The sequence below is a fragment of the Fukomys damarensis genome, unplaced genomic scaffold, assembly GCF_012274545.1.
Source record: "Fukomys damarensis isolate Sample0158 unplaced genomic scaffold, DMR_v1.0_HiC HiC_scaffold_33, whole genome shotgun sequence".
Classification (NCBI taxonomy): Eukaryota; Metazoa; Chordata; class Mammalia; order Rodentia; family Bathyergidae; genus Fukomys; species Fukomys damarensis.
This window is the reverse complement of record NW_022900945.1, coordinates 18,401,649-18,424,729: the sequence shown is the minus strand read 5'-3', so window position 1 is coordinate 18,424,729 and position 23,081 is coordinate 18,401,649. Positions and strand designations below refer to the sequence as shown.

Sequence of the window (23,081 nt, the reverse complement as noted above, 5' to 3'; positions counted from 1 at the left end):
TTGAAAAAGGAGCCAGTTTGGCAGGTTTCAGCCTCAAAGCTGTGCTAACTTGCAATCTGCTAAAAGAGGAGTATGGGCTGTTTGCTTTCTTTTAGGCATGCCATCCAGGCAGATGAACCTGTGACCTGCTGGGCTTCTTTAGAAAAACAATGCAGTTGGTGTAGAGCAAAATTTTAACCACTAAAATCCATGCACAGGTCTCTGCCAAAGTCCAGCAGACATGATTTCCTACATAAGCTCTGTCCTAACAAAAGACTGCAAATGGTGGAGTTCATGCTGGGGGAACAGACCCACTGTTCCTCCAGCATGGACAAGGATAGGCCATCACCCTTCTAGGACTGGCTGGTCCTTCTTTCTCCTCTGTTGCCTTGTAAGAACTCCGTTCATTTAAAAGTTTTTTGCATTCCACTGGCGAGAAGAAGTCTTGGTTGAAAATGAAGTTTGTTCAAAGGTGGTCAAAGAGGGAAACTTCCACTCACCACTCCCTACCTAAGAGATTTCAGCATTGCCTGAAAGTTGGCTATGTGGAAGAAGAAAAGAGGGGGAGGCAAAGCAAAACAAAACAAAACAAAAACAAAAACAAACGAACAAAAAACCAAAAGTAGTCAGTTTTAAATTCGAGGGTAGCAGACAAGAGATAGAATTTCCTGCAGGGCAAAGCCTCTACAGAACTAGACTTAAGGGCCGGTTACCCACTCCAAGCTTGACCAATTTTTAGCAGTGTGGAGACCAGGTCAGAAGTTCATTTCTCCTCAGCACTTGGCCCCCGTCTTTTTAAATCTCCTACTTTAAGAAAAGGATGATATTGCCAGGATAGCTTATAAAATGAAAGTATTGCTTATTGGGTCATTTTTGTTTCCTGCACACTAATTCCTCCATGTCTCAACATGTAGGGAATCATTTTATTTTTTCTTTGCTGTCCTCCAAGTCTTACGCAAGAGGGCTCAAACAAGAAAAACCTCCTGTGAACAAAACAGCACCCCTGGAAGACTTTGAAATCGATGCCAAATGAGATATTGAACTTGAAATTCAAACATGAGGCTGTAATGATTATCTTCTGCTTTTAGAAAAGATATTCCCAAGTCTATTCTCCTTTACCTGCATAAAGAGGAAATGTGCTCATTCATAAGTACATTAATAGATAATTTTTAAGAGGACAATTTTCGAAGAGTGCCATGAATAAGCTTACTGATTAGGTTTATAATTTGCACTAATACTTTTCATTTTACCAAAATGAAAACTAATCTACTTAAGTGCATTACTTTTAAAACATCTCTTCAAAGCTTTAACTAATAAAGCTAAAAGAAATGTAAGGGAAATGAAGCCTGCTAGCTCATTTACATTATTACAATTATTTAAGAGCTCTGCAATATGAGTTTTTGCCAAACTCTCCGGGGTCCTTTTGGAATTTCAACCAGTAACTGAACTACTTTTTGGGAATCTCAAATTATAGCAAATGATTGATCTGATGGTGGTGTATCTGAAATTATATGTTTCAGTTTTGGGCCCTAATAGTATATGCAATGATATCAGGACCTCCAAATATAATATAATGGAGATTTTATAACTCCTAACTTGTTGTCTGATAGGCCAAGTTCATGATCTCTAAAATCAAAGACTAAGTTCTAGGAACAACAGAGGTTCAGAGTAGGAAACATTTATTGAAGGGGAAAGATAAAGCTCCTGAGAGGCGGGAGGGCACCCAAAAATGGGTTACGGAGGACCTCACTTCTCAGGATTAAGTTTTACAGCACACAACCACATGGGTACAATGTGGGTTACAGCTATGATCAACCAACAAGTTAATAGGTATAGTTGCTCAGGTAATAGTAGTCCAATAGGGGAACAAGTCACATGATATGTGCTCACGGAAAGAGCAAAGGCTTTATTTTAGGAAATGATGGTCCAGAGGTCTTGGTCACCCATTGGGCTGACTGATGTCTAGCTAGATTTTGTTAGGCCAGGTGTTACCACTTATGTTGTCCTTTGGGGAAGTATGAAGGCCTGATCATTTCATCTTTGTCTTGAGGCCTGCTCTCCAATAGATTGTCTCTGGGCGTAGTTGTAATGTGTTTTCATCTTTTGCGCTGATTCTGTCAAGAGCCCAAGCTTATCTGATTGCCTATAATATTTCTACCTATCTTAGCTGTCTATAATACTATCCTTAAATGTAGGTCCAATGATATATTAACTGTTCTTTTGATTGCAAAAACAGGAAGAACACATGTGAGCTTATGTGAAAAAGGAACAGCTCAAGGTGTGGAGATTCCCATGCTTAAGGAGCATCCTGGAACCAGGGGTTCCTAAGGTTATCCAAGAAATTCTTTCTATTCACTTCTTACCCCAGTCTCCCTCCATGTGCCTATTTTATTCTTCCTTTGAAAACTTGTTTTCCCCTTACTTTTTCTGTTTTTGTTTTGTAATACCTGGCAGCCCATCGCTCCCACTTGCATATAGCAAGGCTTTATTTTTTCCTCTGATTTGCATATTCCCTAAGAATGGATTTTGATTGGTATAATTTGTGTCAGATGCTTTAAAGCAACCAATCTTGGTCAGGAGTGGAAAAGGGTTTGCCAGGACCCTCACTTGTGTAACTATGGATGGAAGGTGTGTTTGTAAGTGTAAGAAACTGATTAACAGAAAGGGGAGTTCAGACAGCAGTAGTTAAGGGGTCTTTGACATGTGGGTCTTCTCTTTTGTGTGAAGACAGCTGTACACACTGAAAACCTGCAGTGATCTAAGCTTGGAGATTGCACAGGAAATTTGGGGGGATTTCCTGGAATCTTATCTATTTTTCTCTTCCTCTGAGGGAAAAACCATACTTTAGTGAAAGTCAAAAGCTCTCCAGATATTTAATAATAATGAGATCTTATCTTTCAAAAGTCTTTAATTAGTGATTAAAACAACTATGACATCATGGAGGGTCCCTGATGGTCCTTGCAAACCTCTTAATAAATATTTTTATGGCTATACTTACATTTTTTTTCTGATTGAGTTTTTTGGCACATTTTAGGTATCCAGTACAGTTACATTCATTATTGGGATCTTGTACCTTTACATGACAGGTCTTGATTCTCATTCTTTGCCCTTATCCCTGCCCTCCCTTCACCCCCTCCTCCCTTCCCTATTTACAAATACTTTATTTCCATTTTTTCATTTTCTCATTTTTTTCTTTTCCATTATTACCTTTCCCCTACCCTTCCCACTTCCCCTACACCTTTAGCCCTTTTCTTCCTATTTCACATTGTCAATTATATCATTAGGATCTTATGTACCATTATAGTTTTTCACACCAGAGAAACTATTCAGTATTTATACCTGTGTGACTTATTTATTTCACTTAGGAGTATATCCTCAAAATGTATCCATTTTCCTATGAATGACTTTAATTTCTCATTCTTTATGGCTGAGTAGTATTCCATTTTGTAGAAAAACCACATCTTCTATAATATATAAAGAACTCAAAAAAACCAGTCCCCCCAAATATAAAGACCTGATTCAAAAATGGGCATCTGAAATGAACAGACATTTCTCAGACAAACAAGTAAAAGAATCAAGCAAATATATGAAAAAACGTTCCACATCACTGGTCATTTGAGATAGGCAGATGAAAACAACACTGAGATTCCACCTCACCCCACAAAGAATGGCTGCTATCAAGAAATCAACCAATAACAAATGCTGGCAGGGTTGTGGGAGAAAGGAACCCTTCTCCATTGTTGGTGGGAGTGCAGACTGGTGCAACCACTGTGGAAATCAATATGGAGATACCTCAAAGAGCTGGGACTAGAGATTCCATTTGACCCAGCCATCCCTCTGCTGGGTATCTTTCTAAAAGAATTAAAAGAATAATATCACAGTGATATATGTGCACCTATGTTTATAGCGGCACAGTTTGTAATAGCTAAAACTTGGAAATAGCCCATTTGCCCATCAGTTGGAAACTGCATATACTCATATTTTGAGTGGGATATTAATATAATATCACAAAAATGGGAAATGAGGTTTCAGGAATTTATTTTTGATCTGTGATCTAGAAAGGAAAGATAGAAACTTCACTGAGCACTTTACTATTTTCATTGCCAAGCATTGCCAAAGGCAGGATGACATTCAGAACTGGGTACCATTTATGGCAAAATTTCCAGCTATTAATTCTTTACAAGTAGATAACTGTGAGCTTTTAAAAGTGTCACAGATGTGAGGATAAGGGCTTTGCACTGCTCAGTAGAGGGTCGACTGAATAAAACACTTAGACTTCTGTGTCTCCTTTGATGAAATCCAGCCACTGTTTTCAGAAAATGGCATCTTCATTCCAATAATCTTTGCACAAAAGACTGTTCCTAGTAGGAGATACAGTATTTAGTCTGTAAAATCCTGGCACACACAGTATATAATTCTTTGGTTATAATTTTTCTTAAGCCAAAATTATTGTTTTAATGAGACACCTGCTTTACTTTGAAGAGGACACAATTAAATCCCCTGTTAAGTTAGAGAATGAAGATATTTTCACTGTTAATAAATTGCTCAGAAAATTAGCCCACAGAATGAATCTTCTTGGGTGCTGAGCATTCTTACAAATGAAGAAACATTTCCTTATCATTTAAAAAGTCAACTTGGCCCTTATGTATAGGAGTTTATCCTTCACGTGAGTGAGTGGTGTGCCCTCGCTGAATGACCCTTCTGGGTCCTTGTCCCTGCAGAGTTTGTTGAGAGCCTACTCATTCATGTGCCGAGCCTACTCATTCATTCATTTTTGTTTTTGAAATTTGCCAATAGGATTTTTTTATATTTGATATTGTAATAAATCTAAGTAATGATATTTAATTCTGGGACAGCATATATTTGAGGATTATCACTTTATCTCTGTTATTTCTCTTGCCTATAAACTGAGCTAATGTTATCATTCCATTTACCAATGGTTTAGTTTCTTCATTATAATTAAATGCTTATACTAGCAGACCAAATACTTTATAATCCTTATTGTTTACCAAGAAACTCAACCAAGAATTCTGCAGATATTTACTCATTTAGTTTTTCTCTAAAGTGTGGATTATTATTAACTCCATTCTAGGCAGAGAAGTTAAATCATTCGCTCAAGGTCACACATTAATTGGGAGAGCTGATATTTGAACACAAACACATCGGTACCAGAGCATGTCTTGAACCCTTACATCAGTGTATGACATTGTTATTTATTAATTTCACGAACATTAAGCTTTGTCTGTGATATTACCAAACATCAAATGTATCTTGTTCCTTAAGGGCCTCTAGTCTGTGGTGCAGAAAATTGCAGAACAGACCACTGTCAGTTCCGTAATCAACATGAGGTTCTGGGAGCACTCAGAAGAGGCGCTCCAGCTTTGGGAAGCCATGCACACTTCCCAGAACTCACATTCCTCATCTGCGAAAGGGGAACATGATTGCACCGTCCTCAGTTGGTATAAGTAAGGATTAAATGACTGAGTGTACAAAGGTGTTTTTACTAGAACACTGCACAAATAAGTATACGCTATAATTAAATCCAGGGCTGCAAACTACAGGGTTGTGTGAAGAGCTAGGTTGTAGATCTGTAAAGCTAATTAAAAGCAGAGGGAGCAGTGGGGCTAGAAACCCAGATATAGAAGATCAGATAAGCATTTCAGGGCACTGCTGCAAATAACACAGAAGACAGGAACGAGGAATCAAAAGAGGGGCTGGACAGAGGAACAGAGAACCTGTTGGATCAACCAGGGTGGGGTTATGAAGACCTGTTTGTCAGGTGATGGGCTTTCGGTGTTATCCAGAAGACAAAGTAGTTTTGCCTTTTATGAAGATCGCTGACCAGGCTATGGAAAATGAATTCAAGGTGGTGGTGCAGGGAGTGCAAAACTGGAGGCAGGAAGGCCATGTGGAAGGCTGTTGGTTTAATCCAGACTAGAGCTGATGTTGGTATGATGTAACTCCTATCAGAAGGATAGGATGGTTGGAAAGAAATGAGTGGATTAGAGAGACTGCAGAGGCAGATGGTGCAGCGTATAGTGCAAGAGGTGAACTGTGAAGGAATCCACCAACAGCTGCCAGAATTGGCTGCCACATACTTCTTAGCATTTATGCCAAGAAGCTAATGCCCGGGCTTGGCAGAGGGCTGTTGGCAGTGATCTTCCGCTCAGATATCTCCTGTCCTAAGGACCCCCTGCTTGCCTTTGAGTCTCCATCTCCTATCCTGGCAGGAGATGTATGCAACTTGTACCTCCACAGTTTGGCCTGACGTTCTCTGTGTCCCAACCCATGCTAAGACCTGTGTTTTACAGAGCTTCAGTATTGTTAGGGGATTTTTCAAATCAAGTTATATTATATTAGTCAGGACCTCAGAGGCCATCTGGTTCAACCAACAAAAAAGAATATTTCACCAGTAGATGTCACAGTACTAAATTATGTGTATTCTAAGGATATCATTTCTCAATTGCATCTTTTCTTCCAGCTTTAAATAGCATTCTTCTCACTCTAGTTTTTTTCCCAAATTATAACAAATTTTTATGCAAAGGTAGAAGCAATGTCCCCTTTTGATTTTACAGTGGCATGGATAAGAAGTGGTATATATAAGGAAAGTGATGTTTCCTACAATCTGCACAAACTTCCGGTCTCACTACGCTCCCATTTCTCCACCTTATTACCACTCAGTATTTCAGCTTTCCTCTTCAGTGACAACAAATGGATGTGTGTGTGCGCACGTGTGTTTAGTCATGTATGTAAAAAGGACTTTTTGCCAAGAGACCATATTTCTGTTTTATAATGAGAAACTCTGGCCTAAGTATGACATCTTATACATTCTCTGTTGACTCTATCGAAGTTAATCTTTTTATTTTCTTGAACAGGAAAAGACCCCAGATTGGTCTTAGCAGTCCCAAACTGGCTCAAACCTATAGGGAAGTGTATTGTGGCATCAGCCTAGAAGAATTTTCTATCTTTCTTTAAATTATTAAAGTCCTGGGCTGGGGATTTAGTTCAGTGGTTCCGGTGCCTGCCTTGCAAGCACAAGGACCTGAGTTCAATCCCTGGTACAAAAAAAAAAAAAAATTAAAGTACTCTGTTCATATCAAATGTTCCCCCTGCCTTTTGGATAGAACTTTTTTTCTTAAGAAAAAAAATTTTCTTAATTTGCAAGGCAGATTAACTTTCATTTTATTAGTCCTTAGTAAGATTTACTTAACCCCCTGTGTGTTGGTTTTCTCTATAAAACCAGGCAAGTAGAAAGCACACAAATGACTTCATTTTGAGCACTATGGTTTTAGTATTTTGTTTTAATATTCTAAATTCAATCCCACATAAGTTAATATAGTTGATTTAAAATGAACTGTCATTATTTCTCCAGAGCAGAATATATATATATTTTTTTGTAAGTATGCCACAGTAATGTAGCAGAGGACTCATTTTATGTGCTCATCCAGTTGTAATATGTTTAAAATCCTGCGTTGAGGCAGATATTGTTTTGTTTCCTCTGGATACAAATAAGACCATAATGGCATCTTAAGCCAGTTCTGGGCATCCTTTTTAAGAGGAATTTTGTCAGTGTGGTCAGCACCTATAGGAGGGTGAGTAGGGTTTTGAAGAAGGATCCAGAACTGATAAAGGAATTTGGGAAATGTCACCAAAGAGAAGAAATAGGGACATAACAGTTGCCTTAAAACATTTTACGAATTGGACCTGCAGCTAGGCACGGTAGCACACATCTGTAATCTCAGCTACTTGGAAGACAAGCAGAGGATTGCAAGTTCAAAGCCTGTCTGAACAATTAAATGAGATGTTGTATCAAAATTTAACAATAAAAATAAAAGAGATTGGAGGTACATTTTAGTGGTCCCTCAGTTCAATCACCAGTATCACAAGGTTTCACCAGTATTTCAGAGGTTTGGAAGTTAAAAGTAGGACCAAGGAGTAGAAAATAGGGATAAAATACCTTTTTCTTGTTGTCAGAAAAAATTTTCTAAAAATTAGAGTATTTTCTAATGGAGCTGGATACCTAGTGATGTGAATTCCTCCTGGTTGGAGATGTTAAGGTACATGTTAGATGGCCCTTATGTGTAACATTAGGGGCTTCTTTTCATAGAGTAGCAGGATAGATTATTTGTAAGAATTCTTAGGCAGGCATGGTGGTGTATACCTATAAACCCAGAAATCAGGAGGCTGAGACAGGAGGCTACATAGGGAGTTCAAGACCAGCCTTGAACTGCATAGTGAGACCCTGTCTCAAAAAAAAAAAAAAAAAAAAAAAAGGAATTCTTATAAGTCTCAGCATCTGTGCTTCCACAAAAATATTTATTAGATTTATCGATGAAGTTTTTGTAAGTATGGAAAGAAGATGAACTTATTTGAATTAGCACAACAGTAAATACTTTAATTGCCTGAGTATGTGTCATCTGCATAAAGCAAAATCATTTGGCTAACATCCCATGAAATACCTTTGTCATGATTGGACTAATTAGATTTGCCACACAAAAAACATGCTTCATAAAACCTTGTTCATTAAAAAGAGACACCTGGTAATTGTAAAATTGGGGTTCTGGTTATAGGAATGGATTTCCTGTTTATCTATCTTCTCATTTGCCAGTGGTTCCTGCCTGCTTACCCACAGGCCAAATGCTGCCCTGTTAGTATCCCAACGTCTTCCACTTTGGCAAATATCTATATATATATATATATCACTAAACTATTCATTTATTCAAGCATTTGATAATTCACTCATGAACAAATATTGATCAAATGTCTGCTTTATCACGGGCACTTGGATAAAAACTGGGAATATGAAAGCAAATTTACTGTATATGGTCCCAGAACTTGTGATATACCTGAGGAAATGGACCCAAAATTTTTAAAAAGTTTGTACTAATGCTAGTTTTACACTAGAGACTTGCTGAATGGATTGGTCTCACATGCTCACATGCTATCTGGAAGGTGGATTGGGTGGACTTTCATCCTATGGAATCTAGTATCCCATGCACTCATAGTACATAATCTAGGCGGCTTCCACCTCCCTTGGCCCCCTTTATTCAGCCATAGTTGTGCTGTGGGGCCCAATGGCGAAGTGATCATTTGGGACCTTTTGATTCAGTTTATGGTACAGAGTATTCCCTTTCTTGACTTTTGTACTTTTTGCAACTTCATATACAACTACTACAAAAAATTTCCAAAATAAAATTTTCTAATTAATTTTTTCAGTAATAAAACCCTCACTTTTTTCACAATTGATCTTTGCTGGTTCTATTCCAAAGGTTACAGCATGGTTTTACCATTTAATGACTCTCTCGTACTCTTTCTTTGCATTTTCTTATTTAGTGAACTAACTGTAGACAAAATGGAGTGAATAGTGGAGTGAATCTACCATTGAAAGATTCTTTAGGAAAGGCAGTCTTGACCTTCTAGCTTCTCTACTGGTACGATCAATCTTAAGGCATTTGCTATAGTAGAAATCTAGTGAATGAAAATGCATTTAGTACCAAAATGGAAACAAATAGCTTTAGTGAGGGTATGTTATTTAGAACAAAGATATGCTTATGGCAAAAAAATAAGACAACAATGAAGGTTATTAAAAAGATAAAAATTCTAGTTGTGGAACTACACACCTATAATTCCAGCCCTCAGAAGGCTAAAGCAGGAGGATCACCATGAGTTCAGGGTCAGCCTGGGCTACATAGCAAGTTCAGGGCCAACCTGAACTACAAAGGGAGACCCTGCCACAAAACAAAACAAAAAAAGATAAACATAATTTAGATCATGCTGCCTAGACATTATATCTGCTAAGATTTTTTTGTGTCTTTTCTAAGCACACAAATACACATGGTTGCATGTATAATTGATTGATCGGTTTATTTAATGAATTAATAATCTAGGCACAATTTTATAAACTTTCTTGTTAAAAAGATAAATTAAGAGCGTATTTCATATCAAATTATTATTGTTTTTAACAGCTACATGTTGTCTCATTGCTTGACTAAATCATAATTCAATAGGTAAACCTTCATTTGTACAACCCATTTTTAACACTAGCTTTTTCAGAGCTGTTCGTTCTATTATAAAATCCTAGAATTCTGAGGATTTTTAAAAATCTTTAAAAAAATGCTCAAAACCATTCAAAGAAGACCTCAGGCAGAAAGGAAGGAGCTCAAAAACTTACATTATTCACAGAATGTTTCAGACCTAAAAGCTTAGCCAAATTCCTGTTGAATTTTTGTGATACGCATTGGGTCAGAAATGACAGATGTTAGCTTGGCAGGTGAGTTAGTGCATATTCTCCAGACTATCTATAAAAATCACATCTATCTTTTTCTTTTTTTAGATATAGCCATTGAGCAGTACTTAGCATAATACATATAAATAATATCTTTATGTAAGTAGAATAACTCTTGAGACACTGAGCAATGAATGATATTACTCCTGGCATAATGTCATCACCTTGCACAGCTCCAGGGGGCGCCTTTGTCCTTATTCTCTGTGAGTGACACTTTCTGGAGTATTCAGAGTACACCCTGTGAAGCCTTACTGTGGCCATGTGATGTCCCTGCGGTGTGTGTTTGCTGGCTTCCCACCCGTTTCAGTGGCCTGAGGAGATCTGTCGGCACTTGCTGGCTGCTTTGTAACTTTTAAGGGCTGTTTCTGCCTTTGTCCCTTTACTTGTTGTCACTATTTCTGAGTGCTCACACTGAGGTTGAGATCTTGAGGGCTTGAGCACTTTGCTTCTGACCACTACGAGCCAGGCCCTGCCTTTTAGACCTTTGTCTGTTTGAATAACAGGCTTCTCAGGACCATTATTGAACCTGGCATTATTTTGTTTAATGGTACACTTTTAAAAACTGGGAGTTTATAAACACCACACAGCAAACGTAGATTTGTGACCAGACAATAGAAAGAAAAAGTCCGGTCCTGGGGAAGGAAGAGAGATTCAGTGGTCTCTTCTACATCACCTTTATCCATAATGCACAGCCAGAGGTTTTCATAATATACCTATTTATTTAAAAAATCAATCCATGGGGACCCCACGGAGGATATTCGCTGTAATCTCATGGAGACTTTCAGGCAGTGAACCCAGACAGCATCTTATATAATCCTGCCCAATAACCATGTACTCCTCCTTCTTGTTTTGCTCTCGCCAGTGATTAGAACAGTGCTTGACACTTAACACATGCTCAAATATCTCAGAGCATTCTGGCTGTCCTGTCAAGACACCAGTTTTGTTGGAATCATGTGTCATACATCTTAAATTTTATCACAAAGCTCTCTTACCTGGAATTATGCAGAACGTCCATTTTTGCCTTTCTCCTGTTTCTTGGACTATATAGATTAACTATGACTAAAGGAAACTGTGAATGAAACTCAGGATCATCAAACAGAAGAGCCAGAAGCAGCCCTCTGATGTCAGTCTAGCAGGGCAGGCAAATGCATACTATAGAAACAAGGTCAAGTGGACTAAACTCTCCATGTGTGCAAGTGCTATGGCTTGAATACCCTGGCAAAGCTCATATTTAAACAATCACCATGGTAAAAATATTAAGAGGGGGACCTTTAAGAGGTGATCGGATCACGGAGGCTCTGCCCTTGTGCATAGTTTAAAGGTCCTATAGATGCTTGCTTGCCCTTTTGCCGGGTTATCAAGTAGCTTGAAGCCCTCATCCAATGCTTCATGTGCTTGTACTCCTTGGGCTTCCCATCCTCCAGAACTGTGAACCAGATAAACTGCTGTGCATCATTTGGGTGACCTGTGGCATTCTCAGATAGCAGAAGGAAGTGGACCAAGGCACAACATGTGTGTGTGTATGTGTGTGTGTGTGTGTGTGCACGTGTGTGACACTCTGCCAGATCTGCTGATAAATTGTGTAAGAGGCAGAGCAAGGAAGTAGCCAACACTTGTGGTTGGTCAAGATGTGGGCCATCAGGACTGTTGTTTTCTGTGTTGGATACTCTTGATATCTCATTAAAATTTTTATAAAAATCCTTTCTGATAACATAGTCGTGTTTACTTTATAAATAATCAACTGCAGTAGGGGAAGTGGGAAGGGTAGGGAAAAGGAGATAAGGGGCAAGAAGAAATATGAGAAAAGGAAAAAATGGAAACAAAGTCTTTGTAAATAGGGAAGGGTACAGGGGGTGAAGGGAGGGCAGGGGCATGGGGAAAAATGAGAACCAAGACCTGTCATGTAAAGGTACAAGATCCTAATGGTGAATGTAACTGTAATGTATACCTAAAATGTACCAATAAACACGAGATAAACAAGCAAACAAACAAATAATAAAATGCAGGCACTAATTTACCCTCCATCATAAACCAGAATTTCACCTCAAGTTCCACTATAATGGGGAGGATAATTTCTACTCAAGGGCAGATTCTGTTTGATTGCAACAGGCTGCTTGGAGCACAGTGCTACTAGTGATTGTGAGTCACACTTGGGTTCAGAGCGAGAGTGTGATGGCTGTTTAATGGTGACAGCCATGGGTGTAGAATGCGAAGTGGTTACTCCTTCAGGCCTTTCTTGTTCCTTGGTGTTTTCAAGCTGTCGTTCTTCCATGTTCATCTCTGTATTAATCAGCATGGCTTCTGCCCATCCCTCAACTTCCTATTTCTTTTTCCTGTCCTCTGAACTCAGAGTGCTATTTTGTACTAATTGCATGTCCAGAATCTTGTGTCCTCTCTAGGTCAGCTTTCCTATGTGGATACTGTAACCCTTTCAAATTTTTCAACCCCATCAAAGACATCCCTTTCACCTTCCACTAGGCCCTGAACTGTGATAAGGGTGGGCTGTGTGATGAGACACACAAGAATGGTATGGTAGGGCTTCTACGGAAGGTGCCACAGAGGTCTTTCTCTTCCAAAGGACTGATGACTGGGGAGAATCTCAGATCCTTGGGCGGCCTAGTTAGGGTCCGTTGGTCTTGAAAATTATACGAGGCGAACAGCTGCCACTCTGCCCATGTACACAGCTGGCCTCACACCTTTTCTTAGCTGCTGGAGAGCCCTTGCTAGAACAGTTAATGAGGTGTTAAGGTATTGTTGGTCAATGCATAGGATGCTTAAAGTGGAATCTGGATGTGGAGGTGGTATTTACTTGCACGGTTTATGATTTCCAGCTGTTGCTCAGAGCTAAACACTAGAATTAGGTCTCGGCTGTGGTTCCAGTTGATATGGCTCTGCTTTAAATTTTATCTCATAACCTCTTGGCATCAAAGTTTTCAATTTTCTAAAGCTGGCCACAAATTTAAAACAAATGTCTGAAACCACTTGTTAGAATCAAAAGATCCAGTATTAGTAACAATAGTGTTAAATGAACCATTTGTGTAAAATTTAACTGCTCATCATCTATTTGAAGTGTCTCACTGTTTTTCTGTATTCTGGCATAAAAATAATGCAGATTTGCTAAAAGTGTATATTTTCATTCCTTTCATATATATGACAACCAATTTTCTTAATTATTGGACTTTTAAAATAATATGGGTAAATAAATATGAATTTGAATGCATATCTCATCCAGAAGTGTTATTTTTAAACTATTCAACAAATTATTTGGTATCATAGAAGTATTTTCATTTAAGCATTCTGGTATTATAAAACTTACCCATTATAATCCTTCTGGCTAAAAACAACTATTTACTTAAAATTTTTACTTTTAAAATTTCTTTTAAAATAAAAGCAGCACTTGCCTAGTATGATGTCCACAACCTGATTTTTATGTAGAACTGTAATTTTCTATTTTAGTAAATCAGGCAGCCCTGTGGCTTACAGGGTTAGGATTATTGCTATGTATTGCTGCTTTTTTCCTGGACTAAATACCAAAGAATAACAGAGTGAACAGATTTAAAATATATCTTCTTGTCTGATGAAATTAGCAGTCCCTGTGCCAAAGTGAGACTATTTTGTGTGATTGCCTATCCTAGTGTGAATATTTTGTGTGCCACTCACATGTCAAGATTTTTTTTTTTGCTGTTGTTTATTGCAAGTGTGAATTTTTAAACAGATGAAAATATAGCTACATCTCTAACTAGACAGGATAGAAAAATACAAGTATGGGTCCTGCAGATCAGGTTTCATACAACTTAGGTCCCAATCTTGTGTACCTCCGGTCACCCACATTCCTGGAATGCTGAGCTGTCTTAAATCCATCCAGCAAAGGCCCTTCTTCCAGATAGAATACTGTTCTGTTTTATTTCCTGTAATGTGGAGATGGGGTGCTTGCCAGAACATTGTCTGAGATTCTTTATTACTAAATTAGGGTAGGAGATGATTATAGATTATCTGAACCTAATAATTCATTCAGGGACTTTGGAAGATCTTTTATGTCATTTGTCACCAATATTTTCATGTGTAAATATTCCTTAATTTAATGTTTCTGATTTTGTTAAATTGCAGTCATTAAAATGTCATTTCAGTACTGTAATTGAATATTCTAGTATATGATTCACTATACTTTAAAAATTAACATTGAACTCATGTTATTGATTTTTTGAGTACAGCACTCAAACTAGTTTATTTGATTACTAGAGGAAAGCTCATTTATGGTTTAATTAGACTATTAGTGATTCTCTTAAACAGGTACTGAAAGAACATAAAACACCATTCAAATAAAAATTAACTGCATCTGATCAATATAACTGGTGTGTCACTTGGCAATGGAAGGAAATTAGACTTCTTGTCCAAGCTTTGAGCTCACTCTTAGTAGTTAGCCCCTGGCAGATGATTTCTGGGTAAATATTTATTAACAGAAGGACATATGGCTTCGGTGCCATCTACTGATGCTCACGTCAGCATTTCCCTTTGGAACTCTCAGAGTTCCGACCCCCGCACCCTTACCTGTTTCTGGCTGCTTCCTACGTGTAGAGAAGCTGCAGATATGCTAAGTGCCTGATGCTAGAACTGAACCAATCTTCTCTTCTTTTAAACCTGTCTCCTCCATCTCCTCTGCTTGGCCACCCAGCTGGATGCTACCTAGTCACCCTGGATTCCTCCTCACTTTTTGGATCCCAGTATTCATCAAATCATCAGTTCCCTCAGACTCATCTGCTTCTGTCCATTGAACGAGACCACTACCTTTTCAATCCCAATGAGCTCCACCTCAAAGTTTACCATCCTACAGCGTTTCCCTGGGGAGCTGGTCAAAACTGGAGGCACCCAGATACCAACTTGCTCAGTTTCTTGTGTGACAGGACAGGGAGAAGGCAGTGATCTGAATGGAAAGAACCCCCCAACCCCAGGAGATTCTAGCACACTTTTAGCTTCCTATGCCTCCTACCCATCCTGAGTATACAGATAAAACTCGATTCAAGACTTATCCACACACCTGATTGACAATCTTCAAAGTGCTACCATTTTGTGGCAAAGGTTCTCAGCCTGTGGTCAGTGGAGTTACCGAGGCTTCTTCAGTGGGGCTTCCGTAAGCATATGTGCGTGAGGAGAGGCATTAGAGTCTGAAGACAAGAGTAAATTTTGCTACATGAGGCTTTATTAACACTCTTTCTCCAGCCCTTTTTTCGTCAGAAAAACCTTGCTTTTAACAATAGAGTTTCTTTGAGAAAGATATTCTACTTAAAAATTATTTAAAAGCCACTGATCTATAGAAGTGGATTTCAAACTTTTTTTTAAAAAAAAAATCTGGGACTCACACTAAAAAATAGTGTAAATTCTGAATGATAGCCTAGTATGCACAATTTGTGTGTGTAACTGAAACAATTTTCATGAAACATACCTTCGCTATACTTGACTCAATCTGATGTTTTCTATTTGGTTTCTTTTTATTATTATTATTATTGCTAGTTCTAACCCATTAAGTTGATTTGATAACCCACTGACTGGGTTGCTACCACAGAGTCTGAAAAATCTTTGATCTTGCCTTTCTCTTTGGGGTTCCTTTATGACCCATGGGACACAGAAACATTTTCTTAATTCTATTGTGTTATCTTTGCATTGCTGTGACAGTATACTTGACATAAACAACTTAAAGAGGAACAGTGTATTTTGACTCAGAGTTGTAGAGGTTTCAGTCCATGGTGGTCTGGCCCCGAGGAAGAAATTTAATGACTGAAGGGCATGGTGGAGGAGAGCTGCTCTCCTCGTGGCAGTCAGGAAGCAGAAAGACAGCAAGAGCCAGAGAGCAAGTAAGGAGCTGGGGACGAGGTGTCGCCTTCAAAGCCATACTGCAGTGTCCTGCTTCCTTTGGCTGGGTCCTACGTCTTAATAGCTCACTCAGCTATGAACTGTCAATGGATTAATGACATTAAGTTAGTGCCCTTATGATCCCGTCACCTCTCTGGGCTCCATCTCTGAACATTGCTGCGCTGGGGATCAAGCCCTCTGCACATATCTTTGGAGGACACTTTGTATTTAAATCAGACAACCTATTAAAGATGGTACCTAACTCATACCATTCTAGAGGCTTGATACAGTTTATTTATTACATAACATGGATATCTGAGGGCATTCAGACTTAATTCTTTGGGTGAACTCCTGGCTTAGAAAAGGCTTAGAGTGCCTAATCTATACAATAAATACAAACTCCTGAGTATTGCACACCTAGTTCTGGATTTAGCCCATGTTCCCCTCTTGGACTTCATCTTACTTCCTCAATCACCTACCTGGTTAAAACCATCCTGAACTATTTGGAATTCCCCAAATACCTCATACTGGCTTTTTTGGGGGGTTTTTTATTTTTTACCTTTGCACAGTAATTCTTGACCTTCTCTAACCAGATTATCTGAGTGTTACTTCAACTGAGCTCTTGCAGCCATCAGGCCCAGTGTCCATCCCTGTAACACCTGAGGGCCAGGACTATACACTGTTTATGTCAGCAGGTGTGACAACTTTCGTGCAGAGCCTGGCCTTGTGTGAGCTCTTGATAAACTTCAGTTCCAGGAACCTGGCTCATCTCCTCTGCTACTGAGTGTGGGGCTGCTTATGTAGATCTAAGGATATAAAAAGGTGTGGTGCACAGCCTGCATGCTTAGGGGACTTATTATTTGTTTGGGTTTTTTTTGAGACAGGGTCTCACTATGTAGTTGAGACTGACCTGGAACTCACTATGTAGCCCAGGCTGTTTTGAACTCACAGTGATCCTCCTGCCTCAGCCTCCCAAGTGCTGGGATTATAGAGGTGCTCCACCACACCTGGCTTAGGGGGATTATAATAAGCCTTTTACATGGTACCTAGATACAGTATTAAACCCTACCTCCAGTATTACACAGTGCTCAAGAGCTTGCATGGAGAAGTTGGGACTGATTTCAAATTGTGATTCTTTTATTTGTTAATTTATGGACCTAGGCAAAAACTGTCAAGCCACTCTAAACTTCAAGCACATCATATATTAAACTAGCATAATAATGAGTAGTAACCTTGCAGGGCCATGAGCTTTAAATGGAACATATGTATTAAATGCCTGATCCAGGGCTCTCAGAAATTGACAGCATGAAATGGAGCAGCGAACGTGCCCGGTGCCACATAAATGTTGCAGGTGGAAAGTGTCACAGGAGTTGAGAGGAGGAGTAATCAGTATGGGTTACAGAGAGGGTGAGACCCTGTGGAAGAGGAGGAATGTGAATCAAGTTTAGAAAGAAAAGTGGACCTTAGAATAGGGGTCAGGCAGGCCTTTCCAGAGGGACGAAGCAAAGACAGAGCCCCAGAAGACTGTGTGCACCATTCCTATGGACTAGTTTTGCAGCTAGGGTTTACCTTAATTTATGTATACGCGCTCAGACATTTTTCCAAACACAAGATGAACATATTGATCTCTAGACATAGTTGTTTTCTTATTTTAAAGCATTCGGGCCCTCCTCTCTTTTTCCATACCTTTTTGCTAAATCCATGTGGAGTGTACAGTTTTGCTGTTGGAGTCAGCTCAAGGGAACCATTTTTGGGTTAGCACAGAGAAACTGTTTACAAAACTAGCTGTGCATCATGTCACCTGTGGAAACTTTTAGTCCAAAAGATTTCCACATCCCACCCCAGATATTCTGGAATTGGGTCTAATATGGGACTAGAGTTTGCATTATTAAAATGCTCCCTTGGTAGTTCAGTTGGCCAGCCATCTTAGGGAACTAGTAGCAGTTTAGGGAATCTGTCCTGATCAGTTTTGAGCCATACCATCTTATAATCAAGCCTGACAATTAAATCAAATTTGTTTGAACTTTGTGGGGAGCTGAAAGTCATAGCTTCACAGAACTTAGCAATTTTATACACAGAAAAGAATGCAGAAGACACAATACTTACCTTTCCTGTAGGGAAAATCTCATACCTTAGCATACCTCAGGATAAGTTGGGTAAAGGAAATACCCTGGTTAAGGGAGGCTCTCTATCTGCTGAATAATGTGTTTCTTTCTTAAGTACCTCCATTTACTCAAAGTCTTACGTCCAAATTTTTACTCTTTGTGCTTTACCATTTGTTCTGAGTGATATTCTGGAATTATGCTTCCTCTATGATAACCTTTTGGGTTTTGAGAAACAGTTAAAATATCATGTGTTTCCTTAGTCATTTCTCCTCTGGAAGAAACATATCCACTGGTTCCCAGAAAGACACCTCTGGACTCCTATTTGATAATGTTTATTTTTAAAAGTGATCTGGACCTGTCATGACCTCTTCTTTGAACATAGTTGCTGCTCAGCAGTGATAGTCTGATCCTTTAGGCTAAACACTCCAAGAACATTGCTTTTAGATTTTTCTTCTAGAATTTATTGGGCATTGGTATGGCTCTGATCGATATCGCCCTCCCTCTCTCCTGCCCTTTAAGAATTAATACATTTGCCCATTTGTATATTTCTAACATCTCCCACGTTCTCTAAGAATTCTCTAAGATTACTGATACCCAGGGCCAAGTCCATTCCTGGAATTTTCTTCTCTTTTGGGGGGCCTCTTATCTAGCTGCTGACATATGGTAAAAACCTCTATAGAATCAACAATTAGACAGACTGTGCCTCCATTCTGAGATGTGTTTGGTTGAAGTTTGGCCTCTGGATGGAGAAATCTTGCAATGGCCATGTTTCCCTGGATCGCTGCCTACCAGGAAGTGTGCTCAGATGCAGCTGAAGGTAACATTTCTGAGCACTTGTTCCCTGGTTTAGCAGCCCGGTGTGTTTGGGCTCTTCTGGCAATGAAAACTTGGTAACAACATGGGTACCGGGGATCGAACTCGGGCCCTTGTGCTTACGAGGCAGGCAGTGGAACTACTGAGCCAAATCCCCAGCCCAGCAGATGTTTTAATTTTATTCTTTACCTCACAGTCAGCCTCTCTTCTCTCTTCCTCTCTTCTCTCCCTTCTCTGGCTAGAAAATCATTCTGTTAGCCAAAGAATGACTTAATTGTGACATATGTAGCTTCTGTCAGATATGACATCGTTCCAAGGGAACCTTAAAATCCAGACATCTCTTCTGATCACTAACTCACTGTAAGATACATTCTGGCCTACAGTGGAGCAGCCTGATACAGGGGCAGGAGCACAGGCTCTGATACCAGGATGCCCGGGTTCAAATCCTGGCTCTCACACTTATCTGCTGTATGCCTTTGAACATATCCCCTTGCATTTCTGTGCCTTAGTTGCCTCAGGCTTAAAATAAGGGTAATATTAATACCTACTTACAAGGATTGCTATGAGGATTAAATGAGTCATTAATATAAAATTCTTAGAACAATTTCTGACATACCGTTATGGCTCAGTAAGAAGGAAGGCTCAGAGAAGTGGAGTAATTTGCCTAACATGGGATAAGGAGTGGGCATACCTGTCTGACCCCAAAGGTCATCGTACTTCCCTGCCTTATTTTGCCTCTGTGTAGTTCTCGATTTGTCTTTCTTAGCCTTATCTCTCTCAGAAGGAAGATAACACAAGAGGAATAGTGTCCAGGATTAATTCTTACTAGTGAGCACTAGGTTTGGTACGGTTTGGTAGACTTCCTTGTTCATTCTTTGGTACTACCTTCACCTTGTATGCTGCTTAGCACAGCACCTGGTACATGGTAAGCTTGAGATGAATAATTATTGAATGGATCATATGCAAGTGCTTTTTGAGAGGATAAGGATATTAGAAGACAGGAACCGCCTCCCACTGAGGCAGGTAACACACTGGCCAAGGGCACAGCCATGGATAAAGACTGCCTGCCTTTAAAATTAGATGTTCCTTAAAGATTATCGGATTATAAATTAGGTTATGTAACTTTACTGGTGCCTCAGTTTCCTGAGGATAGTAATAATAATAATAATACCAGTCGCATAGTATGGTCCCATGAGATAAGTCAAAGAAAACATTTACGCCACTCTCTGGCCCATAGTAAGCATGCTAGGAAGGCTAGCTGAGCTTATTATAACTAAATTGCAAAAGATTGAACCTGTGTCTCATATTTTAGGAGAAAAATATTAGGACATTTAGAGCTAAGGTACATATGATCCAATGACTGGAGACTTGGAAGAGACCGCTGGTCATGTTCAATTGCAGTCCAGGAAGCACATTTCTAGCTGTCTCACCAGGAAAGATTTATTTCTGACAGAAATCTAAATGTAGAGCAGATGATTAAGCAAATGGCCTGTGAATGTGTCAGAGGGAATACAGTGCTTAGGAAGCATCCATGTGAATTTACGGAGAGTAAAGGTTTTGGCAGGTGACTTAGTGAAAACAGTAGGATGGTGATGGCAAGCCTTTCAGAGCTTTCTGTGGTAACAGCTGGCCGCAGCATGCTTATCACAGGTTCACCACCACCGCGACCTGTCTCTTCCAAAGCCCATGTAGGGTTTTATTTGAGGTGTGAATTAATCATTGCTACATTTTCCAGGAAGCATTTAGAAAGCCTATGGGAGAACAGAAGCATAAAAGGTTAAGTGTGTGAGTCCTGGAGTCAGAAGGGCCTCGCATTTCCCCTTGAAACGGGGCCTCAGTTTCCCCATCAGTCAGATATAGATAATAATCGTAGCAGTCTCCGATTGTAGTTTAGAGACCTTCAGAGATGGTGTAGGAGTAATTCTGTGTAAATGTAAGCCCTTAATAATAACAATCCCAGATAAGAGAGCAAGGTAGCACCTGGTGATAGACAAGGAGGTTCCCAAAGGTTTGTCTTTGGAAAGCTCAGGTTTCAAATGTTCAGAGGCAGCCTGGGAGTTTGCTTTGCAGTTGACTAAATAAATCTGTGGGAGCAGCCTGAATAGCAGCCTGAAGTCTGAGCATGTGTTGCTTCCTCTTCTCTCCCCGCAGGAGCATTCGTAGTGTGCTGGACCCCAGGCCTGGTGGTCCTGCTCCTGGACGGCTTGAACTGCACTCAGTGCGGTGTGCAGCACGTGAAACGCTGGTTCCTGCTGCTGGCGTTGCTCAACTCCGTCATGAATCCCATCATCTACTCGTACAAGGACGAGGACATGTACAGCACCATGAAGAAGATGATCTGCTGCTTCTGGCAAGAGAGCAATGCGGAGAGGCGCCCATCCCGCATCCCCTCCACGGCCCTCAGCAAGAGCGACACGGGCAGCCAGTACATGGAAGATAGTATTAGCCAAGGCACGGTCTGCAACAAAAGCAGCTCCTAAACTTCAGACTTCGCTCCACCCACCCAGGCTTCCCTGGGAACCAGAGCTCTTAAGAACGCTTACCTGTCTCTGTGAAGCCCACAACAGTGTTACTTGAGGTCTAAATTAATCACCGCTAGATACAAAACAATGTTTTTTCTTTGATGGGCAGTGAAGAGAAGACACAGGTGCATTTAGCGAGCATGCGCAGACACTCAGGCCGCAGTGCCAGTTCCTGCTGCTCATCCCGGGAGCTGCTCAGGGGATCTGCCAGGCTGACTGGGATTCCTGGCTCAGCTCGGTCCTGTAGCCATTCTCTTTGTGTTTTAAAAGATGTCTTTAAGGGGCCTAGGCCACAGTAAATAATAAATATTGTCACTTGAGCCACCTAATGCAGCTGCTAGGAAAGCCTATGTAGTTCTTTCTGCATGCATTTAAGACTCTCAGAAGTGCTTCAGCAATAGTATACTTTTTCCTAAAGAAATCTGACCAGTAGCTAGCTGTTAATAGAAATCTACAAATAACAGGTCAATAAACTTGATTTTTTTTTTAAACCAAAGAAGCATCATCTGAAGTAAGAAAGGGCCTTGGTGTGGCCCTCTACCCATGCGTGCATGTGTACGCGCTTGGCTACTTACACAATGTAACTTTGTATTGCAGAATTCCTAGGACAGGGTTGGTGAAGCAAATGCACCGGTCATCTAGACTTTCTGGCCTAGGATGGTCACTGTAGAAGTGATCTTTTGTGCTGTAAAAACAAACAGAAAGTTCACTTAAAGTCAGACAGTTATTTTTAAATTTGTTTTTTGTTTTTGTTTTTGTTTTTGTTTTTGTTTTTTTTTTCAGTACTGGGAACCAAACTCAGGACCTTGCGCTTGCCAAGCAGGTGTAGCAACACTGAGTTACATCCCTGGCCCTAAAGTCAGACAATTTTTACAGCAGAGAAAAAGATATGTTGGCAAGAAAATGGAATCAGTTCCATGTAGGATCAAATCTGATGAGGAGAGTCCTTATTTGTAGTTTCCTCCAAATAAAGGAAGATTTAGTACATGTTAGATTTAGTACATGGACTAATTTTACATCTCATATTTTCCCCAAGGTTATCAGAATATTTTGGGACTTATGTTATTTGTGGACTATATTTTGACCCAGGTTCTATTCTGAGTTTTTCTCTTTCAAAGACCTAAGTGGGCAACATGAAAGGTAAAAAAACCAGAAAAATAATGTTTTGCACACATAGGCTACTGACCAAAGTTTTCCATATGTCATTTAGAATACATTCTGATTTAAAATATAAATAATTTCAAGCCAGATAATATAGTATTCATGTAGTTTGCAAAAGAAGTTTACATTTTTTTAGCTATTGTGATGTAACGTTTATGTGCAAGAACTACTTATAATAAGAGAATTTGAGAAGTCATGCTTTTAGACATTATGGCCTAAAATAAGAGTATTATGATTTTAAAGTGTGGATTTCATAAGCTCTGTGTAGTAAGCGGTCTATCTGAAGCTTATATCAAAGCTACCTATAAAATAAAATTTAAGACAGATCTGTTCTCTCTTGTTGAGGCATATTATTGCTTTGTGTATTTT

The 23,081-nt window shown here is 39.6% G+C and overlaps 1 protein-coding gene across 4 annotated transcripts in view; it reads left to right on the top strand.

Annotated features, from left to right (window-relative positions):
* Lpar3 (lysophosphatidic acid receptor 3) overlaps positions 1–22,304 on the top strand; it is an 82,175-nt gene extending 59,871 nt beyond the window's left edge. For all 4 annotated transcript variants that reach the window (XM_033758377.1, XM_033758378.1, XM_010636721.3 and 1 more), the window contains exon 3: positions 21,181–22,304. In XM_033758377.1, coding sequence (XP_033614268.1) covers positions 21,181–21,509 — 329 coding nt within the window. In that variant the 3' untranslated portion in view covers positions 21,510–22,304. The remainder of the gene's footprint in view (positions 1–21,180) is intronic.
* The last annotated feature ends 777 nt before the right edge of the window (positions 22,305–23,081 follow it).